The sequence below is a fragment of the Scomber scombrus genome, chromosome 16 (genome assembly GCF_963691925.1).
Source record: "Scomber scombrus chromosome 16, fScoSco1.1, whole genome shotgun sequence".
Classification (NCBI taxonomy): domain Eukaryota; kingdom Metazoa; phylum Chordata; class Actinopteri; order Scombriformes; family Scombridae; genus Scomber; species Scomber scombrus.
This window is the reverse complement of record NC_084985.1, coordinates 624,086-644,085: the sequence shown is the minus strand read 5'-3', so window position 1 is coordinate 644,085 and position 20,000 is coordinate 624,086. Positions and strand designations below refer to the sequence as shown.

The following is a 20,000-nucleotide window of genomic DNA, read 5'->3' as shown; positions in this document are numbered from 1 at the left end:
CATCGTCCATGATGGAGAGGCTGCTGGTCATCGTCCATGATGGAGAGGCTGCTGGTCATCGTCCATGATGGAGAGGGTGCTGGTCATTGTCCATGATGGAGAGGGTGCTGGTCATCGTCCATGATGAAGAGGGTGCTGGTCATCGTCCATGATGGAGAGGGTGCTGGTCATTGTCCATGATGGAGAGGGTGCTGGTCATCGTCCATGATGGAGAGGGTGCTGGTTATTGACCATGATGGAGAGGGTGCTGGTCATTGTCCATGATGGAGAGGGTGCTGGTCATCGTCCATGATGGAGAGGGTGCTGGTTATTGACCATGATGGAGAGGGTGCTGGTCATCGTCCATGATGGACAGGGTGCTGGTCATCGTCCATGATGGAGAGGCTGCTGGTCATCGTCCATGATTGAGAGGGTGCTGGTCATCGTCCATGATGAAGAGGGTGCTGGTCATCGTCCATGATGGAGAGGGTGCTGGTCATCGTCCATGATGGAGAGGGTGCTGGTCATTGTCCATGATGGAGAGGGTGCTGGTCATCGTCCATGATGGAGAGGGTGCTGGTTATTGACCATGATGGAGAGGGTGCTGGTCATTGTCCATGATGGAGAGGGTGCTGGTCATCGTCCATGATGGAGAGGGTGCTGGTTATTGACCATGATGGAGAACAGTTTATTCAGTGTCCTCCTCTCCACCACGGTCTCTAAAGACTCCTGCCTGAGACCCAGTACAGAGCCAGCCTTCTTGATGATCTTATCAAGTCTTTAGGTGTCGCTGGCTCTGATGCTGCAGCCCCAACACACAACAGACTGGTAGAAGATCTCCAACATCTTGCTGCACACGTTGAAGGATCTCAGCTTCCTCAGGAAGTGAAGGAGCATCGGAGCAGCAAAAGGCTGAAGAGCTTTGAGTTGTGTTTGAGCCGTGTGGAGGCTGCTTGAGTTTAGTTAATAAGATGGTAAACTGAACTGTGTCTGTGCTCTCTGCTGAGGAACACATGGTGGCACAGTTATCAGACGAGTACCTTACACTGTACTACAGTAAAGTATAAGTACCTCTAACTGTACTACAGTAAAGTACAAGTACCTCTAACTGTACTACAGTAAAGTATAAGTACCTCTAACTGTACTACAGTAAAGTACAAGTACCTCTAACTGTACTACAGTAAAGTACAAGTACCTCTAACTGTACTACAGTAAAGTACTAGTACCTCTAACTGTACTACAGTAAAGTACAAGTACCTCTAACTGTACTACAGTAAAGTACAAGTACCTCTAACTGTACTACAGTAAATGTTAATATTTATTTTCCATCAACATGAAAAACAACTGAATGTGAGACTCTCTGTTCTGTGTTCCTGTTTATTGAGTTTCTGCTACCTCACTTCCTTCCTGTCAGACTCCATTTCCTGTCCAGCGCTGTGTTCATACAGACTATTCACACACACACACACACACACACACACACACACACACACACACACACACACACACACACACACACACACACACACACACACACAGTGTGTCTCTATAATAATGATTTATTATAAAGCCTGATGGCTGCAGGTACATGAACCTCCCAAGACAAATAAGATAAGAAGAGAAACGAAGTGAAAGACTTTACACAGCCTGGTGTAAGCAGCTGCATTAACAGTGTTGGCCAAATTAATAGAAACGTTTTAGCTGACCTAGTTTTTGTTGTATTAGTTATTTAAACGTTAACATTTCAACCAGAACGTGTTTATAACATGAACCAGCCTGTATATGGTGTCATGATATCTCTTATATTGGAGCTGTTGATCAGTTACAGTGTTAGTTACATTACTGTAGTCTGTTTTACAGTCAGGTCATGTGACTGAGGTCATGTGACCGAGTGCTGACCCTCCTGGGAACATGTTGCTTATTTTACAGTATTTAGCTGCATTTTCTCTCCTTCTCTGATTCATCTTTCTTTTTCTCTGACCGTCCATCCTGTGACCAATAGAAACACACGGCTGCAGATGTAAGACGTCATAATGTTGGCAGATAAGTGGATTTGATTGGTTCGTCAGCTCATTCCAGGCAGGGAGTTCTGGTCCTCTGAAATGAGGCCAACCAGGAAGTAACTTAAAGCTGCATTCTATCAAAAGGCCACCAGGGGGCGACCGTTTTGGTGTCAAAAGGACTTCCGTCTCTATACAAGTCAATGGAGAATTCACCAACTTCTCACTTGATTTCTAACCTCAGTAAACGTTTTCAAAATGTGTTTATGGTCTCAATCGCTAGTTTAAAGCCTTCTTCAATGCAGTATGATGTTCATTTGGGACATTTTGGCCTCCCTGATTTTATATGTGACGATAAAGCAGGGTATGCATTAGGGCGTGGCTACGTGGTGATTGACAGGTTGATTGGTTCACAGGTTGGCTCATTCCTTCTTCCTATATTATCTGTGGTGAAGTTGACTGTTCAACCAGGAACTATTCTGATGCTCCAGATGTGCAGCCGCTGATCAAAACGCTCGCCATCAGCAGGAAGTGATGTCACGTCTCCAAGGTTCAGTTCATCACATCTTCTTCTGTTTCTGTTTTTACTGCAGTCGACAGCAGAATTAGCCTCCAACTCTTTACTGATAATATTCACTAAACAAACATTAACTCAGTCAGTCAGAGCAGCTGTTAAAGGAACAGTGTGATGTTTTAGTATAACTGCTTTGTTAGCCTAGCTTAGCATAAAGACTGGAAACAGAGGGGAACTGTTAGCCTCTGAGTCTCCCTCATCAGTGTGTTATATCTGGTATCTACTGTTTGGACCGGAACAGTCATTCCGTACACAGTACGGTAAATAACAGCCGTAACCATGAACTCTGAAGTCTAGCTGAACCTTATCTCACTTATTACACAACAACAACAACAACAACAACAACAATATGACACAAAATACTGATTTTTAAAATGATTTCATTGTTCAAATCTTTTCAGGGACTGTCAGATCTGTCAGTTTGTACAGAAACAGCCTCCTAACTCTAACAGAGGATTGGTGTGTTACTGCATTGAACAACACTTTTACATCTTGTGCCTGATTGAGTCTAATTCAGTTAAAGGTCCACAGGATATATTTTAGTAAAAGCAGGTTAGTGAAATGATGAACAGATCATGACTGAAGATGTGACCGTTGTGGTTGAAGCAGACTTATTACATATGTTCTGGGATTGCCCCAAAAGTCTGTGAAACTCTAACTAAAGTTCTGGAGATGAAAGTACAACTACGCCCCCTACTGGCAATCTTTGGAGAATCAGCCAAATCTCTCCTATATGGCCCTAAAGAAAGGGACATTACTGCCTTCACCACTCTTATGACACATGGGAGAAAACTGCTGCATGGAAATCTATCTGACCATCTCAGTCTGCCTGGAAAAACTTAAAAAGTTACTTCTGCGTTGGCCTCATTGCAGAGGACCGGAGCTCCCCTCCTGCACAGAACAGAAAGTTTTTCTATTTTATAGTTATGATGATAAAATGTTTGAGAAACATCAAACTTTGATGAACACGAAGGAAACAAACAGGAAACAGTCTCAAACACAAATCACCAGACGAAGACAGTTGTAATGAACCATTGTGATTTTATTTCACACCAAAGAATATTTCACCTTTTAAAAGTCCTTACATTGTATTAAAGGCACCAAGTGAGGCGAGGTCGACAGTTCGACTCCCGCTGAGAAATACTGAAAGCTGAGCGTCAGCAGAGAGTTAGAGATCCTCCACCGACAGATCAGCAAGAGTTTTGTTCAACATCGAGGAAAATCTCTCCCACAAAAAGAGAAACTTTGAAGAGCAGAAGACACACTTTTTACTGTCTGTGAGTCTTTATCTGTAAAAATGTTTTAATAAACTACATGAAAACTGTCAAATTCAGCGAATTATCAAATCTTTTTAAGGTTTGTTCAGTTATTAAAGAGGCAACACAGAGACCCTGAATGATAGTTCTTCACCTGAATTAACACTAACTGATAGTTTGTGTGCCGAGGATCATTTTCCCTGAGCTCAGTGTAAAATCTGTCATATAGAAATAAAGAATCACATCTGGACTTCAAACAGTGACTGTGATCATCACTGTAGTTCATGGTGTTGTATTAAACTGCATTAGATGAGTTTAAGTTGTGTCCAGTTCATAATGTGTAATAATAATAATAATACTGTACATCCTTATTGTCAAATTAAATAGTTTGAAATGTTCCTTTAAAACTCCAAATAACGTCAGAGTTAATGAGTATGGGGTTATTTTCGTACCACATCAGTGAGCGTGCAGCAGCAGGGTTATTATAGTTTAGACATTTTAAAATTAGTTAGTCTTCATCACACCGTCGATGAAGATGAAGATAGCAGAGGATCAGCAGGATCAGCAGCGTGTTTTTGTTCTTCATCGGTCTGGCAGCCAATAACGTAATAACGTAATAACTGCCGATAACGTAATAATGACCGATTACGTAATAATGACCGATAACGTAATAACGGCGATAACTTAATAATGACCGATAACGTAATAATGACCGATAACGTAATAATGTTGCCAGTTCTTTAAAGTAATAAAGCATTACATCCATACATTATCGGTTGTTATTGCGTTATTGGTCGTTTTTACGTTATCGTCATTATTACGTTATCGGTCATTATTTCGTTATCGGTCCTTTTTACGTTATCGGTCGTTTTTACGTTATCGTCATTATTACGTTATCGGTCATTATTTCGTTATCGGTCCTTTTTACGTTATCGTCCGTTATTACGTTATCGTCCGTTATTACGTTATCGGTCGTTATTACGTTATCGGTCATTATTACGTTATTGTCATTACGTTATTGTCATTATTATGTTATCGGTCGTTTTTACGTTATCGGTCGTTATTACGTTACTGATCATTTTTAATTTATCGTCATTATTACGTTATTGGCTGCTACAATCTGCCCGCTGTAACAGGCGCCTGTCTTAAAAACGCTGCCGACGGGCCAAACTGACGCTCCACCTGAGACATGACTTCTTCTTCTTCTTCTTCTTCTTCTTCTTCTTCTTCTTCTTCTTCTTCTTCTTCTTCTTCTTCTTCTTCTTCTTTTTTTCTTCTTCTCCTTCTTCTTCTTCTTCTTCGTCTTCTTCTCACCTGGACAGGTTCTGGTCGTACCTGCAAGGAGATGACATCATCAGGAGAAATGAACTACCATGACAACACTCTCTGTTTCCTGTGATGTCACTCACTGTCTGACGCAGTCGGGGATCTGCACGTGCTCAGTGGGGACGAGGTGAGAGAGGCTCTGCAGGCTGTCGACGAACTGAAGCTTCCTGGTGAACTTAGAGCTGAGGAAGAGGAGGGAGAGGAGAGGGAGAGGAGAGGAAGAGGAAGAGGAGGAAGAGGGTAAAACCAAACTGTGACTGTGAGGTCAGAGTGAGACATACGTGAGGAAGAGGAGGGCAGCAGACCTGATGAAGGGCTTGATGATGGTGACGAGAGCTTTGATGTACCAGGTAGGATGAACCACATAGAAACCCTTCAGGTTCTTCCTCAGCCTGCACACACACACACACACGCACACACACACGCACACAAACACACACACACACACACACACACACACACATGCACACACACACACACACACACACACACACACAGATGATGGTTTCTATCAAATTCATCAGTAAAATAATCAAACATTTACTTATTGATTTCCCTATGAGCCTTTTTTTACTGTTACAAAGAAAGAAAGAAAGAAAGAAAGAAAGAAAAGAATCAATCAAACAAACAAACAAAGGAGGAAAGAAAGAAAGAAAGAAAGAAAGAGAGAGAGGAAAGAGGGATGTCTTCTTCTACTGTGTTTTAACAGTGAAGATCTGACGACACCTACTGGACACAAACTGTCACTACACCTGACAGGTAGAGACGAGAGAAAGAAAGAAAGAAAGAAAGAAAGAAAGAAAGAAAGAAAGAAAAAAAAAGAAAGGAAGGAAGGAAGGAAGGAAGGAAGGAAACAGAGCGTTACCTCCTGTCGATGGTGGTGTAACACTCTCTCAGCCAGCTGATCCCCGGCAGCTTGTCATTCTGGCCTCCAGCACAGAGATAAACCATCACATAGTTCTCTGCTACCATCAGATCCAGAGTCCCCACAACGTACCTGAGACACACACACACACACACACACACACACACACACACACACACACACACACACACACACACACACACACACTCAGTTCTCAGTGTGTTAAACCAGCAGGTGTCCATATGGAGGAACGATTACAGTCATTATAAGGTAGCTGATCAGCTTCTATTGAGCTTCATCAGTCTGAGTTAGTCATATCAAGTGATATCTGACACATTTACAGTCTGTTTAGATATATTAGCTTCAGATCAACTTTTAAATCCATGTTTCCACAGAAGGAGGACTGTGGGTTTAGTCCTCCATCACTTCCATTGTAAACATGATGAAGGGATCTTCTAATGGTCAGTATGAACAGGAGGAATCATTACAGTAAACATGATGAAGGGATCTTCTAATGGTCAGTATGAACAGGAGGAATCATTACAGTAAACATGATGAAGGGATCTTCTAATGGTCTTTTACCTGAACAGATTGTCCATCACATACTGGTAATTCTCCAGACTGTTCATTGGCAGGTAACAGGAAGAAAACACAATGATGTCATTCATACCGTCTCCATAGTAACCTGAGGGACGACAGAGGAGACAGAGGTGTTAGAGATCAGGACTCCAGCAGGTGAGGTCAGACAGGTGAGTCCAGGTCCTCCAGGTGTTACCTCCGTGTGACAGCACCCGCAGGAACGGCTCCAGCACGCTCATGTTGACCCGGCTCTCCTGCGGTGGGTCACCTGTGGAGAAACAGCGCCACCTGGTGCCTTCGCTGTCCACCTGGTCCTCCCGCTCCAGAGCTCCCAGTCCGTTCTGCTCCACTGCTGCTCCAGAACCGGTGCGGTTGGACCAGGATCTGGGTCTCGAGCCGGGCCCTCTGCGGCTGCTGGACGCCACGCCGAGGCGCCGCAGGTCGTCTGCAAACACAAAACTGTGATGTCATCGGAGGTTTCAGGTGCATAGATTACGTCATCTACTTGACCTTTGACCTCTCACCTTCCAGGTCCAGGTCATACATGGGGAAGGGCAGTGACTCGCTGTCAGAAGGCGTTTCTATCTCGTCCAGGTCGAAGTCCAGGCCCGTGTCATCCTCGTCTTCGGCTGAGGGAGAGAGGAAGGCTGAGGGGAAGTCGTCTGAGACCACCGACTCACTGCGACCTGAGAAATGACATCACACCTCTGTGACCAATCAGGTGAGTCACCTGTCAGGCTGCTGAAACACCTGAACCATCAGCGCTCATGTAAGACAATGAGGGGGCGTGTCCATGTGCATGCAGGGCAGGGATAGGTTGATGTGTGTATTACCCAGAGACAGACTGAGCGCCGGCGCCACCAGGACTCTCTTCTTAATCGGCCTTGACCCTGACAGCGCCAGGCTGCCGGGAGGAGCTGCAGACAGGAAGTGATGTCACAGAGCGTTACACAGAATCTGCTACTATTTTATTTCATATTATTTTTTATGAACCTTCATGGACGCACAGAGCTGTTAAGGGTTTATATGTTAAAACGTGTTACAGCTGTACCTGGTCTCTCTCTGGACGCTGTCGAGGATTTCTGCTCGTCCTCGACGGCTCCTGAAGACAGGAAGTCAGAGACAAAACTCAGAGAGGAGAAGAAGAAGAAGAAGAAGACAAAGAAGAAGACGAAGACGAAGAAGACGAAGAAGAAGATGAAGAAGAAGAAGAGTTACCTGGCTGGAGATCAAACACCTGCTGACCGTCACCTGCTGGGAGACACAGAGAGGACAGGATGAGGACAGACAGAGTTTAGAAGAAGAAAAGATGAAGATGAACAAGTCTTCCTCACCCAACTCGTCTCCTGTGGACGTTTCCTTCTTGTTGTCTTCTTCTGTCTCGTCTTCGTCTTCAGGACACAAAGAGACAAACATGAGCCGAGACGACAGACGCTCACCTGATCACCTGAGATGTTTCTGTTTTTCATACCTGCTAAATCAGTGTCTGTTGCTGCCGTGGCAACGCTGCTTCCTTTTATTAATTCATCTATTTCTTCCTCCTCCTCCTCCTCCTCCTCCTCTGTGGAAGAACATATTCAGAGATGACTTTTAAAGGAGCATTCTGGTGTTTTATACGAGTCGGCTGGTTCCTACTGAGGACTTAAATCTTTAACAACAAATCAACATGTCTTTAGGAGACAGTTTGGTACCTGTTTGATGATCAGATGGTGTAGAAGGAGTCATGATGGCAGCTGGAGTACTACTATCAGCAGTACTACTATCAGCTGTAGTAGTGCTGGTGATGTCCTCAGTGTCCTCGTCCTCCCGAGGAGACCTGCATGGATGTTTGGAGTTTACATGATAAACAGTGTTTCAGTGATGTCATTTTCTTAGACTAAGACGTTAGACTAATGGCGCTTTTCCACTACACAGTTCCTGCACGACTCGACTCGGTTTTCTTTGTGTCTCCATCAGGGATAGTACCTGGTACCTGCTGCTCCTCCATCAGGGATAGTACCTGGTACCTGCTGCTCCTCCATCAGGGATAGTACCTGGTACCTGCTGCTCCTCCATCAGGGATAGTACCTGGTACCTGCTGCTCCATCAGGGATAGTACCTGGTACCTGCTGCTCCTCCATCAGGGATATTACCTGGTACCTGCTGCTGCTCCATCAGGGATAGTACCTGGTACCAGCTGCTCCATCAGGGATAGTACCTGGTACCTGCTGCTCCATCAGGGATAGTACCTGGTACCTGCTGCTCCTCCATCAGGGATAGTACCTGGTACCTGCTGCTCCATCAGGGATAGTACCTGGTACCTGCTGCTCCTCCATCAGGGATATTACCTGGTACCTGCTGCTGCTCCATCAGGGATAGTACCTGGTACCAGCTGCTCCATCAGGGATAGTACCTGGTACCTGCTGCTCCATCAGGGATAGTACCTGGTACCTGCTGCTCCATCAGGGATAGTACCTGGTACCTGCTGCTGCTCCATCAGTGATAGTACCTGGTACCTGCTGCTCCATCAGTGATAGTACCTGGTACCTGCTGCTCCATCAGGGATAGTACCTGGTACCTGCTCCTCCATCAGGGATAGTACCTGGTACCTGCTCCTCCATCAGGGATAGTACCTGGTACCTGGTACTTTTTTAGTATCTGCTCTGCCGAGGTTCCAAGCGAGCCGAGCCGATACTAAATGTGATGTCATCAGACTGCCGGCCACTGATTGGTCAGAGAGTCACTGGAAGAGTCATGAGCCGTCCCACACAAGAATCAAACCCGGCATTTTTAAATACCAACAACAGCGTTACAGAGGTTGGTTTCTCTTCTCTTGCTTTGTGTGAGACAGAAAGCTTCATACAGCAGCAAGTACACCATCACCTCCATGTCCTCCATTGTTTATGTGTTTGTGTCGCCTAAAACGAAGTCACGGCAGTTTAATGCAGCGTTGCTATGACGACCCCGCTCACCTTGAGGAGGAACTATAGTAATGGAAAAGGTTCCTGGTACCAAACCGAGTCGAGTCAAGTAGAGCTAGAACTGTATACTGGAAAAGCGGCATAAGACGTTAGACTGAGACTTTAGACGTTAGACCGAGACGTGAAAAATGTTTTTTAAATAAATTTTATTAAACTACCAAAACAAACAGAAATTAGATGAACTCTGACCTGAGTGTGTCTTCCTGTTCTTCCTGTTTGGACTCCATGTTGTTCCTGACGAGAAAAACATCATCATGTCTCCAAACAAGGCTGCAGTTAACCGTTTACTCAACATTTAAAACACATTTTAAAATACTGCATTAAAAGCCTGAAACAGGAAACAGACAAACACAAAGTCTATAAATAAAATATTAAACATCTTTTACAGTGAAAATATTATAAATGAATCAAAAATACAAATGAGGAAATAAACTTTTACAGTCTGTTTACATGTGAAGTGATTTTACTGCTCGTCTCTACACAATGTATAAATACAGTTCTGTTCAACATGTCTCTATAATCACAGCTCTTTAAATGAAGCAGAAACGAGTTAAAATGAAAGAAGTGTCCACAGAGTGAGAGCCGAGGACAGACCGGTAACAGCTGATCCTCACAAACTCACCTGAGAGTCTGACAGACGGATCGAAGCAGGAAAAACAAACACAGGAGAGCGTCCGCAGACTCCTGACTGTGCTTCGTATCAAACTACACTTTATTTAAACAAGCTCTTATCACAAAGACACAGAGGACAGAAAGGACAGAAAGGACAGAAAGGACAGAAAGGACACAGAGGAAAGAGAGAACATAGAGAACAGAGAGAACAGAGAGAACAGAGAGAACAGAGGTTGAAGACAAACTGAAACACAGAAATAAGCTTCAGAATAAAAACAAGAGTAAAGACTCACAGCAGCTCCACGCTCTCTGAACGCGGACAGGAAACAACAGCCAGGTGAGAGAGCCAGGTGAGACAGACAGGTGAGAGAGCCAGGTGAGAGAGCCAGGTGAGACAGCCAGGTGAGACAGACAGGTTAGACAGCCAGGTGAGAGAGCCAGGTGAGAGAGCCAGGTGAGAGAGCCAGGTGAGAGAGGCAGGTTAGACAGCCAGGTGAGACAGACAGGTGAGAGAGCCAGGTGAGGACAAACAGTTGGGATCACAGGATCAGTGAGAGAGCAGCGTCACACCTGGAGATTCACCTAGTGACATCATCACAGCGCAGCAGCGTTTTTTATGGGTTTATGAGCGGACTCTGACACCTCACCTGTGTGTGTGTGTGTGCCTGTGTGTGTGTGTGTGTGCCCGGCCCTGTTACCGTGACAACCATGACTGTACAAGTAGAGGTACAGGGGTGGAAACTGCAGCATGCATGCCCATACCTGCAGAGTGCGCACACACACACACACACACACACACACAGACACACACACACACACTGTGTTGCACAAGTCAATATGAAGGATGATTCCTGATGGGTGTGTTTGTGTGTTTGTTTGATTCTGACTCAACAGGTTTTACCTCCAACGGCTTTACATGATGAAACAAGCTGAGTCCCAAATCCAGTCTGACCTCAGACTGGTCCTGATCCTCAGACTGGTCCTGATCCTCAGTCTGGTCCTGATCCTCAGACTGGTCCTGATCCTCAGTGTTAGTATATATGTATGTATGTATATCTACCCGATGTGGTCGGCAACACATTGGGTAAAAATTGCCAACTGCCTGAGATCATATTCTGTCTATGATAGCTCTTTGAAAATACCTGACATACCAGTTATAGTATAAGTTGCACTCTGGTCAAATCTTTGTCATTTGTCTCATGCATGTAGACGGTTGATCTGAGCTCGTAACTAAATGTGCATTAAAGAATCATCTTTGCATCTTCAAGATCATCACAGAAACATCTACTCTCACTCAGTCTGGTCCTGATCCTCCAGGCCTACTTCCAGGATGTGCATCTATGCTTGCTAACAACCATGGAAGTGATGCTTAGAGCCCGTCGGTGGTTGGAGGACAGCGTGTCCAGCCTGGTCTGAGGCTTCCACCTGTAAGAGCAAACATGGATGACATCACAACACTCACCTCCACCAAGGCCTGTACTGTTCAGCTGCTGAGAAACTTCAAGAGAACATCGAGCATGCTCAGATGGAGATCAAGCCGATCATTGAGAGAAGCTTTCAGAACATTTTCACATCAGCGACGAGGCAGTTCCGATCGGTCGGTGGTACAACGCCTCCCTCAAAGATGCAGAGCAAGTAGATCAGCTCAGGAAGGAAGTAGCCAGCAGCCTGGAGACAATCAATACAACTGCACTCCCATGTAAACTGGAGCTCTGGTGTTTGCATTTTGGGCTCCTTCCACGTCTCATGTGGCCACTGACCCTTCATGAAGATCTAATCTCAAAGGTGGAAAAACTGGACTAACTGGTCAGCTCATACTGTATGTTCAAAGCTGGCTTGGTCTTCCCAGATGCCTCAGCAGTGTAGAGATATATGGCTAAGGAGTCCTACAGCTACCCATTCCCAGTCTTTCAGAGCAGTACAAGTGATGCTAATGGATTCCAGTGATGCATTGGTAGCCAAAGCTGCCCCCATCCTGGCTACGGGGAGGAAATGGAGCCCATTGGGAGCAACAGAGCAGGCAAGCAGGGGCATCGTGGGCTGAGTGCAGCAAGAGATGAAATTGCTCCTGTTACTGTGCAATCAGTGTATGAATGTGTGTAAATGAGACGTAAATGAGATGTAAAAGCACTTTGAGTGGTCATAACGATTAGAAAAGTTATATAAGTACAGTCCAGTACCATTTATGAATGTCAAGGGAAGCTGAGATGTGGAGCCAATGGTTGTGGTTAAGAGAAAGGACTCCAGCCTAGGACACCAGGATTCACTGCTGAACTCTCTGGAAATGTCGTGATCCTATCAGTGAAACACTGAGGAAGGAGGACGCCATTACTCACTGGACCGTCCCACAGAGAAAACAACATCTAGTCCTACACAACAGATCTTTATAAGACCCTGGTCCTCACACTGACCAGTTTTTTCTTTCCTAGGATGGTGAAGTCATGACCCGCCCTTCTCTGTCTCTGATTGGCTTGTATGTTGGTTGGGATTATGCACGAGAAGTCTGATTGGTTAGGGTTAGAGTAAGAAAAGTAGTGTAAGCCAATCAGAGGCAGAGTAGAGTAGATCATGACTCTTCACAGATAATAGTTAAAGTTTTACCAGGTTTGTTTCAGATAAACAAAATAAATCCTGATTCAGATCATAGATGAGTTTTATTTTGAAAGAGAGAACTTCTCAGGACATTTTACAGTACACAAACTTTCAGCTGCATGCTGGGAAAAATAAAAACATGGATTCTACTTATATGGGCATCAGGAGGAGCATGAGGCGCCCTCCTGAACCTGTGAACCAATCAACCTGTCAATCACCACGTAGCCACGCCCTAATGCATACCCTGCTTTATCGTCACATATAAAATCAGGGAGGCCAAAATGTCCCAAATGAACATCATACTGCATTGAAGAAGGCTTTAAACTAGCGATTGAGACCATAAACACATTTTGAAAACGTTTACTGAGGTTAGAAATCAAGTGAGAAGTTGGTGAATTCTCCATTGACTTGTATAGAGACGGAAGTCCTTTTGACACCAAAACGGTCGCCCCCTGGTGGCCTTTTGATAGAATGCAGCTTTAAGTTAATTCCTGGTTGGCCTCATTTCAGAGGACCAGAACTCCCCACCTAGACTGAAGTCTGTGACATGGCAGGAAATGATTCATCAATATTTAATAAAAACACAATTTAATGAAGTTTATTATTGAACAGTCCTGATCCAACATGTCAGCAGGCGGCTCACAAACATATTCAGCTTACTGTTTCACAGCCGGATCTAAAACAGCAAATAATCAATGAATCAATAACAGCAGATATTTAAATGATGATGACTGTTTATTTTCTGTTTATTTCACTATAAATTAAATAATTTGAGTTTCAGATAAAAGAGCAACAACTGTTTATTTTCATTATTGATTAATCTGCCAATTATTTTGTGAATTAATCAATGTATCATTTTGTCAGAAAATAGTGAAAATGTTAAGAGGAGAGTCAGGTGACGTGTTTGGTCCGTCCGGTAGTTTCCTGTCATGTGACATCAGCAGCAAATCAGTAAATATTCACTGATGAAATGATTAAATCGATTAATCAATTATCTGCTGATTGATTTTCTTTGATGTCAAATTTTGTTGTTTCAGATCAATAATTTAAACTGATCAGATTCACAGTTTTGAAGCAGGATGTTGAGTCAGAGCGTCTCGTCCAATCAGAGGGCTTCCTGCTCCTCGGAGTGGGCGTGGCTGTGAGCGTTGAGCGCCGCCCTCCACCTGAAGCTCAGGTGACACTGGGAGCACTGGTACGGTTTCTCTCCTGTGTGAACCCTCATGTGCTCCTTCAGCTTGTCTTTGCGCGCGAAGCGTTTGCCGCAGTCGGGGCAGCGGTGCGGCTGCTCGCCACTGTGCGTCTGCATGTGTCGCTGCAGGTGATTGGCCGACACAACGCTGAGCCCACAGAGCGTGCAGGTGTAGCGTTTACTGTCCCCGGTGTGCGTGCGCAGGTGCAGCCGCAGTCGGCTGCGCTCTTTGTAGCTGCGGCCGCAGTCCCTGCAGCTGAAGGGCCGTTCGCCGCTGTGCGCCCTCATGTGGCTGCTCAGGTACTCCTTCCTGCGGTAACACTTCCCGCACTCAACGCACTGGTGCTGCCGCTCGCCGCTGTGCGTCAGCAGGTGGCGCTTCAGGTGGCTCTTGGCGAAGAAGCGCAGGCTGCAGACCTGACAGTTAAAGGGCCGTTCGCCGCTGTGTGTCCTCATGTGCTCCACCAGCGCCTGCCGCTGCAGGAAACACTTCCCGCACTCGTGGCAGCAGAAGGGCCGCTCGCCGCCGTGCGTCCGCCGGTGAGCCGATAGCAGCGACTTACTCTTGAAGCGTTTGTGGCAGTCGGGACAGCCGAAGGGTTTCTCCCCGGTGTGGTTCCTCTGGTGGACCTGCAGCCGACATGGCCGGTCGAAGCTTTTTAAACACACCTCGCACTCATACACTTTCTTCACTCTGACGCCCGCCGCCACTCTCTGCTCGGCGCTGTCACTTGTCGCTATGATGCTGTCCGCTGTGTCCGCTGTGTCCTCCTGACTGGGACTGAAGTGTGGATCATGCTGGGACTCTTCATCACCGCCCTCCTCATCCTCCTCCACCTTCACGTCCTCCCTCAGCTCACAGGACGGCTGCTCAGAGGCCACGCTCTCCGAGGATTCTGGGTTATGGGTCTTCACCTCTGAGAGAAAAAAAAACAAAAAACGTCAGAATGCATTTTAACTGAAGAGCCTGCAGGTCCAGTTTTCTTTATTTTATTAAAAATATAAAAACTCAATCATCACTTCAAAATAAATAAATAAATACCAATACCTACCTACCTACCAACCAACCAACCAACCAACCAACCTACCTACCTACCTACCTACCTACCAACCAACCAACCAACCAACCTACCTACATACCTACCTACGTACCTACCAACCAACCTACCTACCTACCTACCAACCAACCTACCTACCTACCTACCTACCAACCAACCAACCAACCTACCTACCTACCTACCAACCAACCAACCTACCTACCTACCAACCAACTTACCAACCACCCTACCAACCAACTTTCTAACCAACCAACCTACCTACCTACCAACCAACCAACCAACCAACCTACCTACCTACCTACCTACCTACCAACCAACCTACCTACCTACCTACCTACCTACCAACCAACCAACTTTCTAACCAACCTACCTACCTACCTACCTACCTACCAACCAACCTACCTACCTACCTACCTACCTACCTACCTACCAACCAACTTTCTAACCAACCTACCTACCTACCTACCTACCTACCAACCAACCAACCAACCTACCTACCTACCTACCTACCTACCAACCAACCTACCTACCTACCTACCAACCAACTTTCTAACCAACCAACCTACCAACCAACCTACCAACATATCTACCTACCTACCAACCAATCAACCTACCAACCAACCAACCACCCAACCTATCTACCTACCTACCTACCACCCTGAGGTATTTCTGTATAATACTCAACAAACAGCTGTGGGCAACTATTTAAACAATACGCCTTAAATCTGTTTATTAATGTTTCAGGATGACATGAAACATAAAAACCTTCACTAACAGATAAAGTAATAAACTACATTTCCCATCAGGCTTTGCGTTGTGATGCTGATGAGAGTTGTGGTTCCTGCCTGCTAGTAGTTTTATCTCCTATTAAAATAATGCTGTTTGCACATGTTACTGAACACAAGTTGAAACAGATGATTGTTATGTAACGTGAGCATGTGTGATGTCTGCTTCCGGTCCGGTGTGTCGGGACTCAGAGCCGGTCAGTCCGACACACGGACCGGAAGCAGCCATCTCGCCATGACTCACGCTTACATAACAATCACTCTGTCTTCAACTTGTCGTTCAGTAACCATGTGCAAACAGCATTATTTCCTCAATAGGACCGACTAAAACTACTCAGCAGCGCAGGAACCCTGCACACCTCTCAGCGGGGATTTCTGACGTTTCTTCTCCTTTTTCCACCTGCAGCAGAAAGTCTTCAGCAGCAGCAATGATCCGCTCATGGACCGACACCCGCAGCAGCTGCACCGAGAACATGTTAGACTTTACTGCAGACAGAGAACCGGGAGGAACCGAGAGGAACCGAGAGGAACCGGGAGGAACCGAGAGGAACCGGCAGGGGGCAGAGTCCAGCTGCTCGCTCTGCAGGAAGCTTTAAAATAATAGAAGAAGAGATAAAAACACTTTAGTCAACAACTCATAAACATCTGAAATATGAGCCGAATACACACACACTGCTTCCATCTTTAACAATGTGTTGTATTTATAAAACTTGTTATTTTATATATATATATATATATATATATATATATATATATATATATATATATATATATATATATATATATATATATATATATATATATATATATATATATATATATATATAAGCTTGTTATTTTATATATATATATTATATTATATTATCCATTGTGTCAAATCTGCATCTGAAAAGTAACTAAAGCTGTTAAATAAATGTAGTGGAGTAGAAAGTAAAGTATAAGTACCTCTAACTGTACTGCAGTAAAGTACTAGTACCTCTAACTGTACTACAGTAAAGTACTAGTACCTCTAACTGTACTGCAGTAAAGTATTAGTACCTCTAACTGTACTACAGTAAAGTACTAGTACCTCTAACTGTACTACAGTAAAGTACTAGTACCTCTAACTGTACTACAGTAAAGTATAAGTACCTCTAACTGTACTACAGTAAAGTACAAGTACCTCTAACTGTACTACAGTAAAGTACTAGTACCTCTAACTGTACTACAGTAAAGTACAAGTACCTCTAACTGTACTACAGTAAAGTACTAGTACCTCTAACTGTACTACAGTAAAGTACAAGTACCTCTAACTGTACTACAGTAAAGTACTAGTACCTCTAACAGTACTACAGTAAAGTACTAGTACCTCTAACTGTACTACAGTAAAGTACAAGTACCTCTAACTGTACTACAGTAAAGTACTAGTACCTCTAACAGTACTACAGTAAAGTACTAGTACCTCTAACTGTACTACAGTAAAGTACTAGTACCTCTAACTGTACTACAGTAAAGTACAAGTACCTCTAACTGTACTACAGTAAAGTACAAGTACCTCTAACTGTACTACAGTAAAGTACAAGTACCTCTAACTGTACTACAGTAAAGTACAAGTACCTCTAACTGTACTACAGTAAAGTACTAGTACCTCTAACAGTACTACAGTAAAGTACTAGTACCTCTAACTGTACTACAGTAAAGTATAAGTACCTCTAACTGTACTACAGTAAAGTACTAGTACCTCAAACTGTACTACAGTAAAGTACAAGTACCTCTAACTGTACTGCAGTAAAGTACTAGTACCTCTAACTGTACTACAGTAAAGTACTAGTACCTCTAACTGTACTGCAGTAAAGTACTAGTACCTCTAACTGTACTACAGTAAAGTACTAGTACCTCTAACTGTACTGCAGTAAAGTATTAGTACCTCTAACTGTACTACAGTAAAGTACTAGTACCTCTAACTGTACTACAGTAAAGTACTAGTACCTCTAACTGTACTACAGTAAAGTATAAGTACCTCTAACTGTACTACAGTAAAGTACAAGTACCTCTAACTGTACTACAGTAAAGTACTAGTACCTCTAACTGTACTACAGTAAAGTACAAGTACCTCTAACTGTACTACAGTAAAGTACTAGTACCTCTAACTGTACTACAGTAAAGTACAAGTACCTCTAACTGTACTACAGTAAAGTACTAGTACCTCTAACAGTACTACAGTAAAGTACTAGTACCTCTAACTGTACTACAGTAAAGTACAAGTACCTCTAACTGTACTACAGTAAAGTACTAGTACCTCTAACAGTACTACAGTAAAGTACTAGTACCTCTAACTGTACTACAGTAAAGTACTAGTACCTCTAACTGTACTACAGTAAAGTACAAGTACCTCTAACTGTACTACAGTAAAGTACAAGTACCTCTAACTGTACTACAGTAAAGTACAAGTACCTCTAACTGTACTACAGTAAAGTACAAGTACCTCTAACTGTACTACAGTAAAGTACTAGTACCTCTAACAGTACTACAGTAAAGTACTAGTACCTCTAACTGTACTACAGTAAAGTATAAGTACCTCTAACTGTACTACAGTAAAGTACTAGTACCTCAAACTGTACTACAGTAAAGTACAAGTACCTCTAACTGTACTACAGTAAAGTATAAGTACCTCTAACTGTACTGCAGTAAAGTACAAGTACCTCTAACTGTACTGCAGTAAAGTACTAGTACCTCTAACTGTACTACAGTAAAGTACAAGTACCTCTAACTGTACTACAGTAAAGTACAAGTACCTCTAACTGTACTACAGTAAAGTACAAGTACCTCTAACTGTACTGCAGTAAAGTACTAGTACCTCTAACTGTACTACAGTAAAGTATAAGTACCTCTAACTGTACTGCAGTAAAGTACAAGTACCTCTAACTGTACTGCAGTAAAGTACTAGTACCTCTAACTGTACTACAGTAAAGTATAAGTACCTCTAACTGTACTGCAGTAAAGTACAAGTACCTCTAACTGTACTGCAGTAAAGTACTAGTACCTCTAACTGTACTGCAGTAAAGTACTAGTACCTCTAACTGTACTACAGTAAAGTACTAGTACCTCTAACTGTACTACAGTAAAGTACTAGTACCTCTAACTGTACTACAGTAAAGTACAAGTACCTCTAACTGTACTACAGTAAAGTACTAGTACCTCTAACTGTACTACAGTAAAGTACTAGTACCTCTAACTGTACTACAGTAAAGTACTAGTACCTCTAACTGTACTACAGTAAAGTACTGCTGCTTCCTATAGAAAACATAGAAAACAACGGTGCGGGGTTTTAAGGCACCGCGTGTCCCGGGTGAGCGGGGCTTACCGCGACCTCCATCCCAACCAGTCCTAACAGCAGGACTTTATATTTACTGTAATCACTTAATTTAACCTGAAAGCAGAGCTTCATATGGATGCTATCCTGACTGCACCGCCCGCCTGAGTCGCGCTGTAGGCTGAACCGAGCGCACCGGGCGGAGTCGCAGGTACAGAGAGAGGAAAGGTAAAAGTCTCACTGACTCTTTAAACTGTTTATCAGCTGATCTGCTTTAATGTTTATCTGTGTTCAGTATGAGACGTTTACACTAACTAAAGGTTAACATGTGACGTTAGCGTGAAGTGAAGGAGCCTGTCTGTTTTAACTGCTTTATAATAAAGTTATATTTATATTTAACACAGTAAGATGTGATGACGTGTCAGCTGTGTTTTACTCTGGTATCTGTTTTTATTTAATGTGTTTTAATCACAGTTAATACACTCGGAGTGTTTATTATATTATTATTGTTTTATTATTAAAAACAAACCGTCACAGTTAGCAGCTAGCAGGCTAACGGCTGACTGTTAAAACTGACCGGAAGTGATGTCAGCCTGGTGATGCGTGTGGGGGGCGGGGCCTGCGTGCGTCTGATGTAAACAGCTAGCATGTCCGCGAGCCTCAGACCCAGCTGATATCTACCGGAGCCGGTGCCGGTAAGCAGCCGCTCAGATTATCGACTGTTTGTGATGAGAAGCCGGAGATCAGCGCTGTTAGCTCGGATAGAAACCCCCGCTGTTCCCCGCTGAGTGTGGAAGAGTTAGCTCAGTTAGCTAGCAGAGCTAACGGCAGCTCCATGTTATACTACACTGTAGTACTATTAGAGGTACTTATACTACACTGTAGTACTGTTAGAGTAGCTTATACTACACTGTAGTACTATTAGAGGTA

The 20,000-nt window shown here is 43.9% G+C and overlaps 3 protein-coding genes across 4 annotated transcripts in view; 1 reads left to right on the top strand and 2 right to left on the bottom strand.

Annotated features, from left to right (window-relative positions):
- Positions 1–5,119: 5,119 nt before the first annotated feature.
- Positions 5,120–9,766, bottom strand: LOC133996722 (bcl-2/adenovirus E1B 19 kDa-interacting protein 2-like protein). Its single transcript, XM_062436344.1, has 14 exons — positions 9,729–9,766; positions 8,271–8,395; positions 8,051–8,140; positions 7,914–7,970; positions 7,798–7,830; positions 7,631–7,681; positions 7,413–7,496; positions 7,104–7,265; positions 6,776–7,024; positions 6,583–6,685; positions 6,001–6,132; positions 5,441–5,527; positions 5,219–5,317; positions 5,120–5,144 (listed from the first exon to the last, which is right to left on the bottom strand). The coding sequence occupies exons 1-14, from the start codon at positions 9,764–9,766 to the stop codon at positions 5,120–5,122; spliced, it is 1,335 nt and encodes a 444-aa protein (XP_062292328.1).
- A 3,834-nt stretch (positions 9,767–13,600) lies between these two features.
- Positions 13,601–16,007, bottom strand: LOC133996721 (gastrula zinc finger protein XlCGF8.2DB-like). The gene is made up of 2 exons (XM_062436343.1): positions 15,995–16,007; positions 13,601–14,852 (listed from the first exon to the last, which is right to left on the bottom strand). Exons 1-2 carry the CDS (start codon positions 16,005–16,007, stop codon positions 13,849–13,851), a joined length of 1,017 nt encoding a protein of 338 aa, XP_062292327.1. The 3' UTR covers positions 13,601–13,848.
- Positions 16,008–19,211: 3,204 nt separating this feature from the next.
- mindy1 (MINDY lysine 48 deubiquitinase 1) overlaps positions 19,212–20,000 on the top strand; it is a 10,432-nt gene continuing 9,643 nt past the window's right edge. The window contains exon 1 of one of the 2 annotated variants that reach the window (XM_062435796.1): positions 19,212–19,298. The gene's annotated coding sequence lies outside the window, so the exon portion shown is untranslated. Of the gene's footprint in view, positions 19,299–19,318; positions 19,766–20,000 lie in introns of those variants that run through there. The other variant, XM_062435797.1, reaches the window with a different exon arrangement.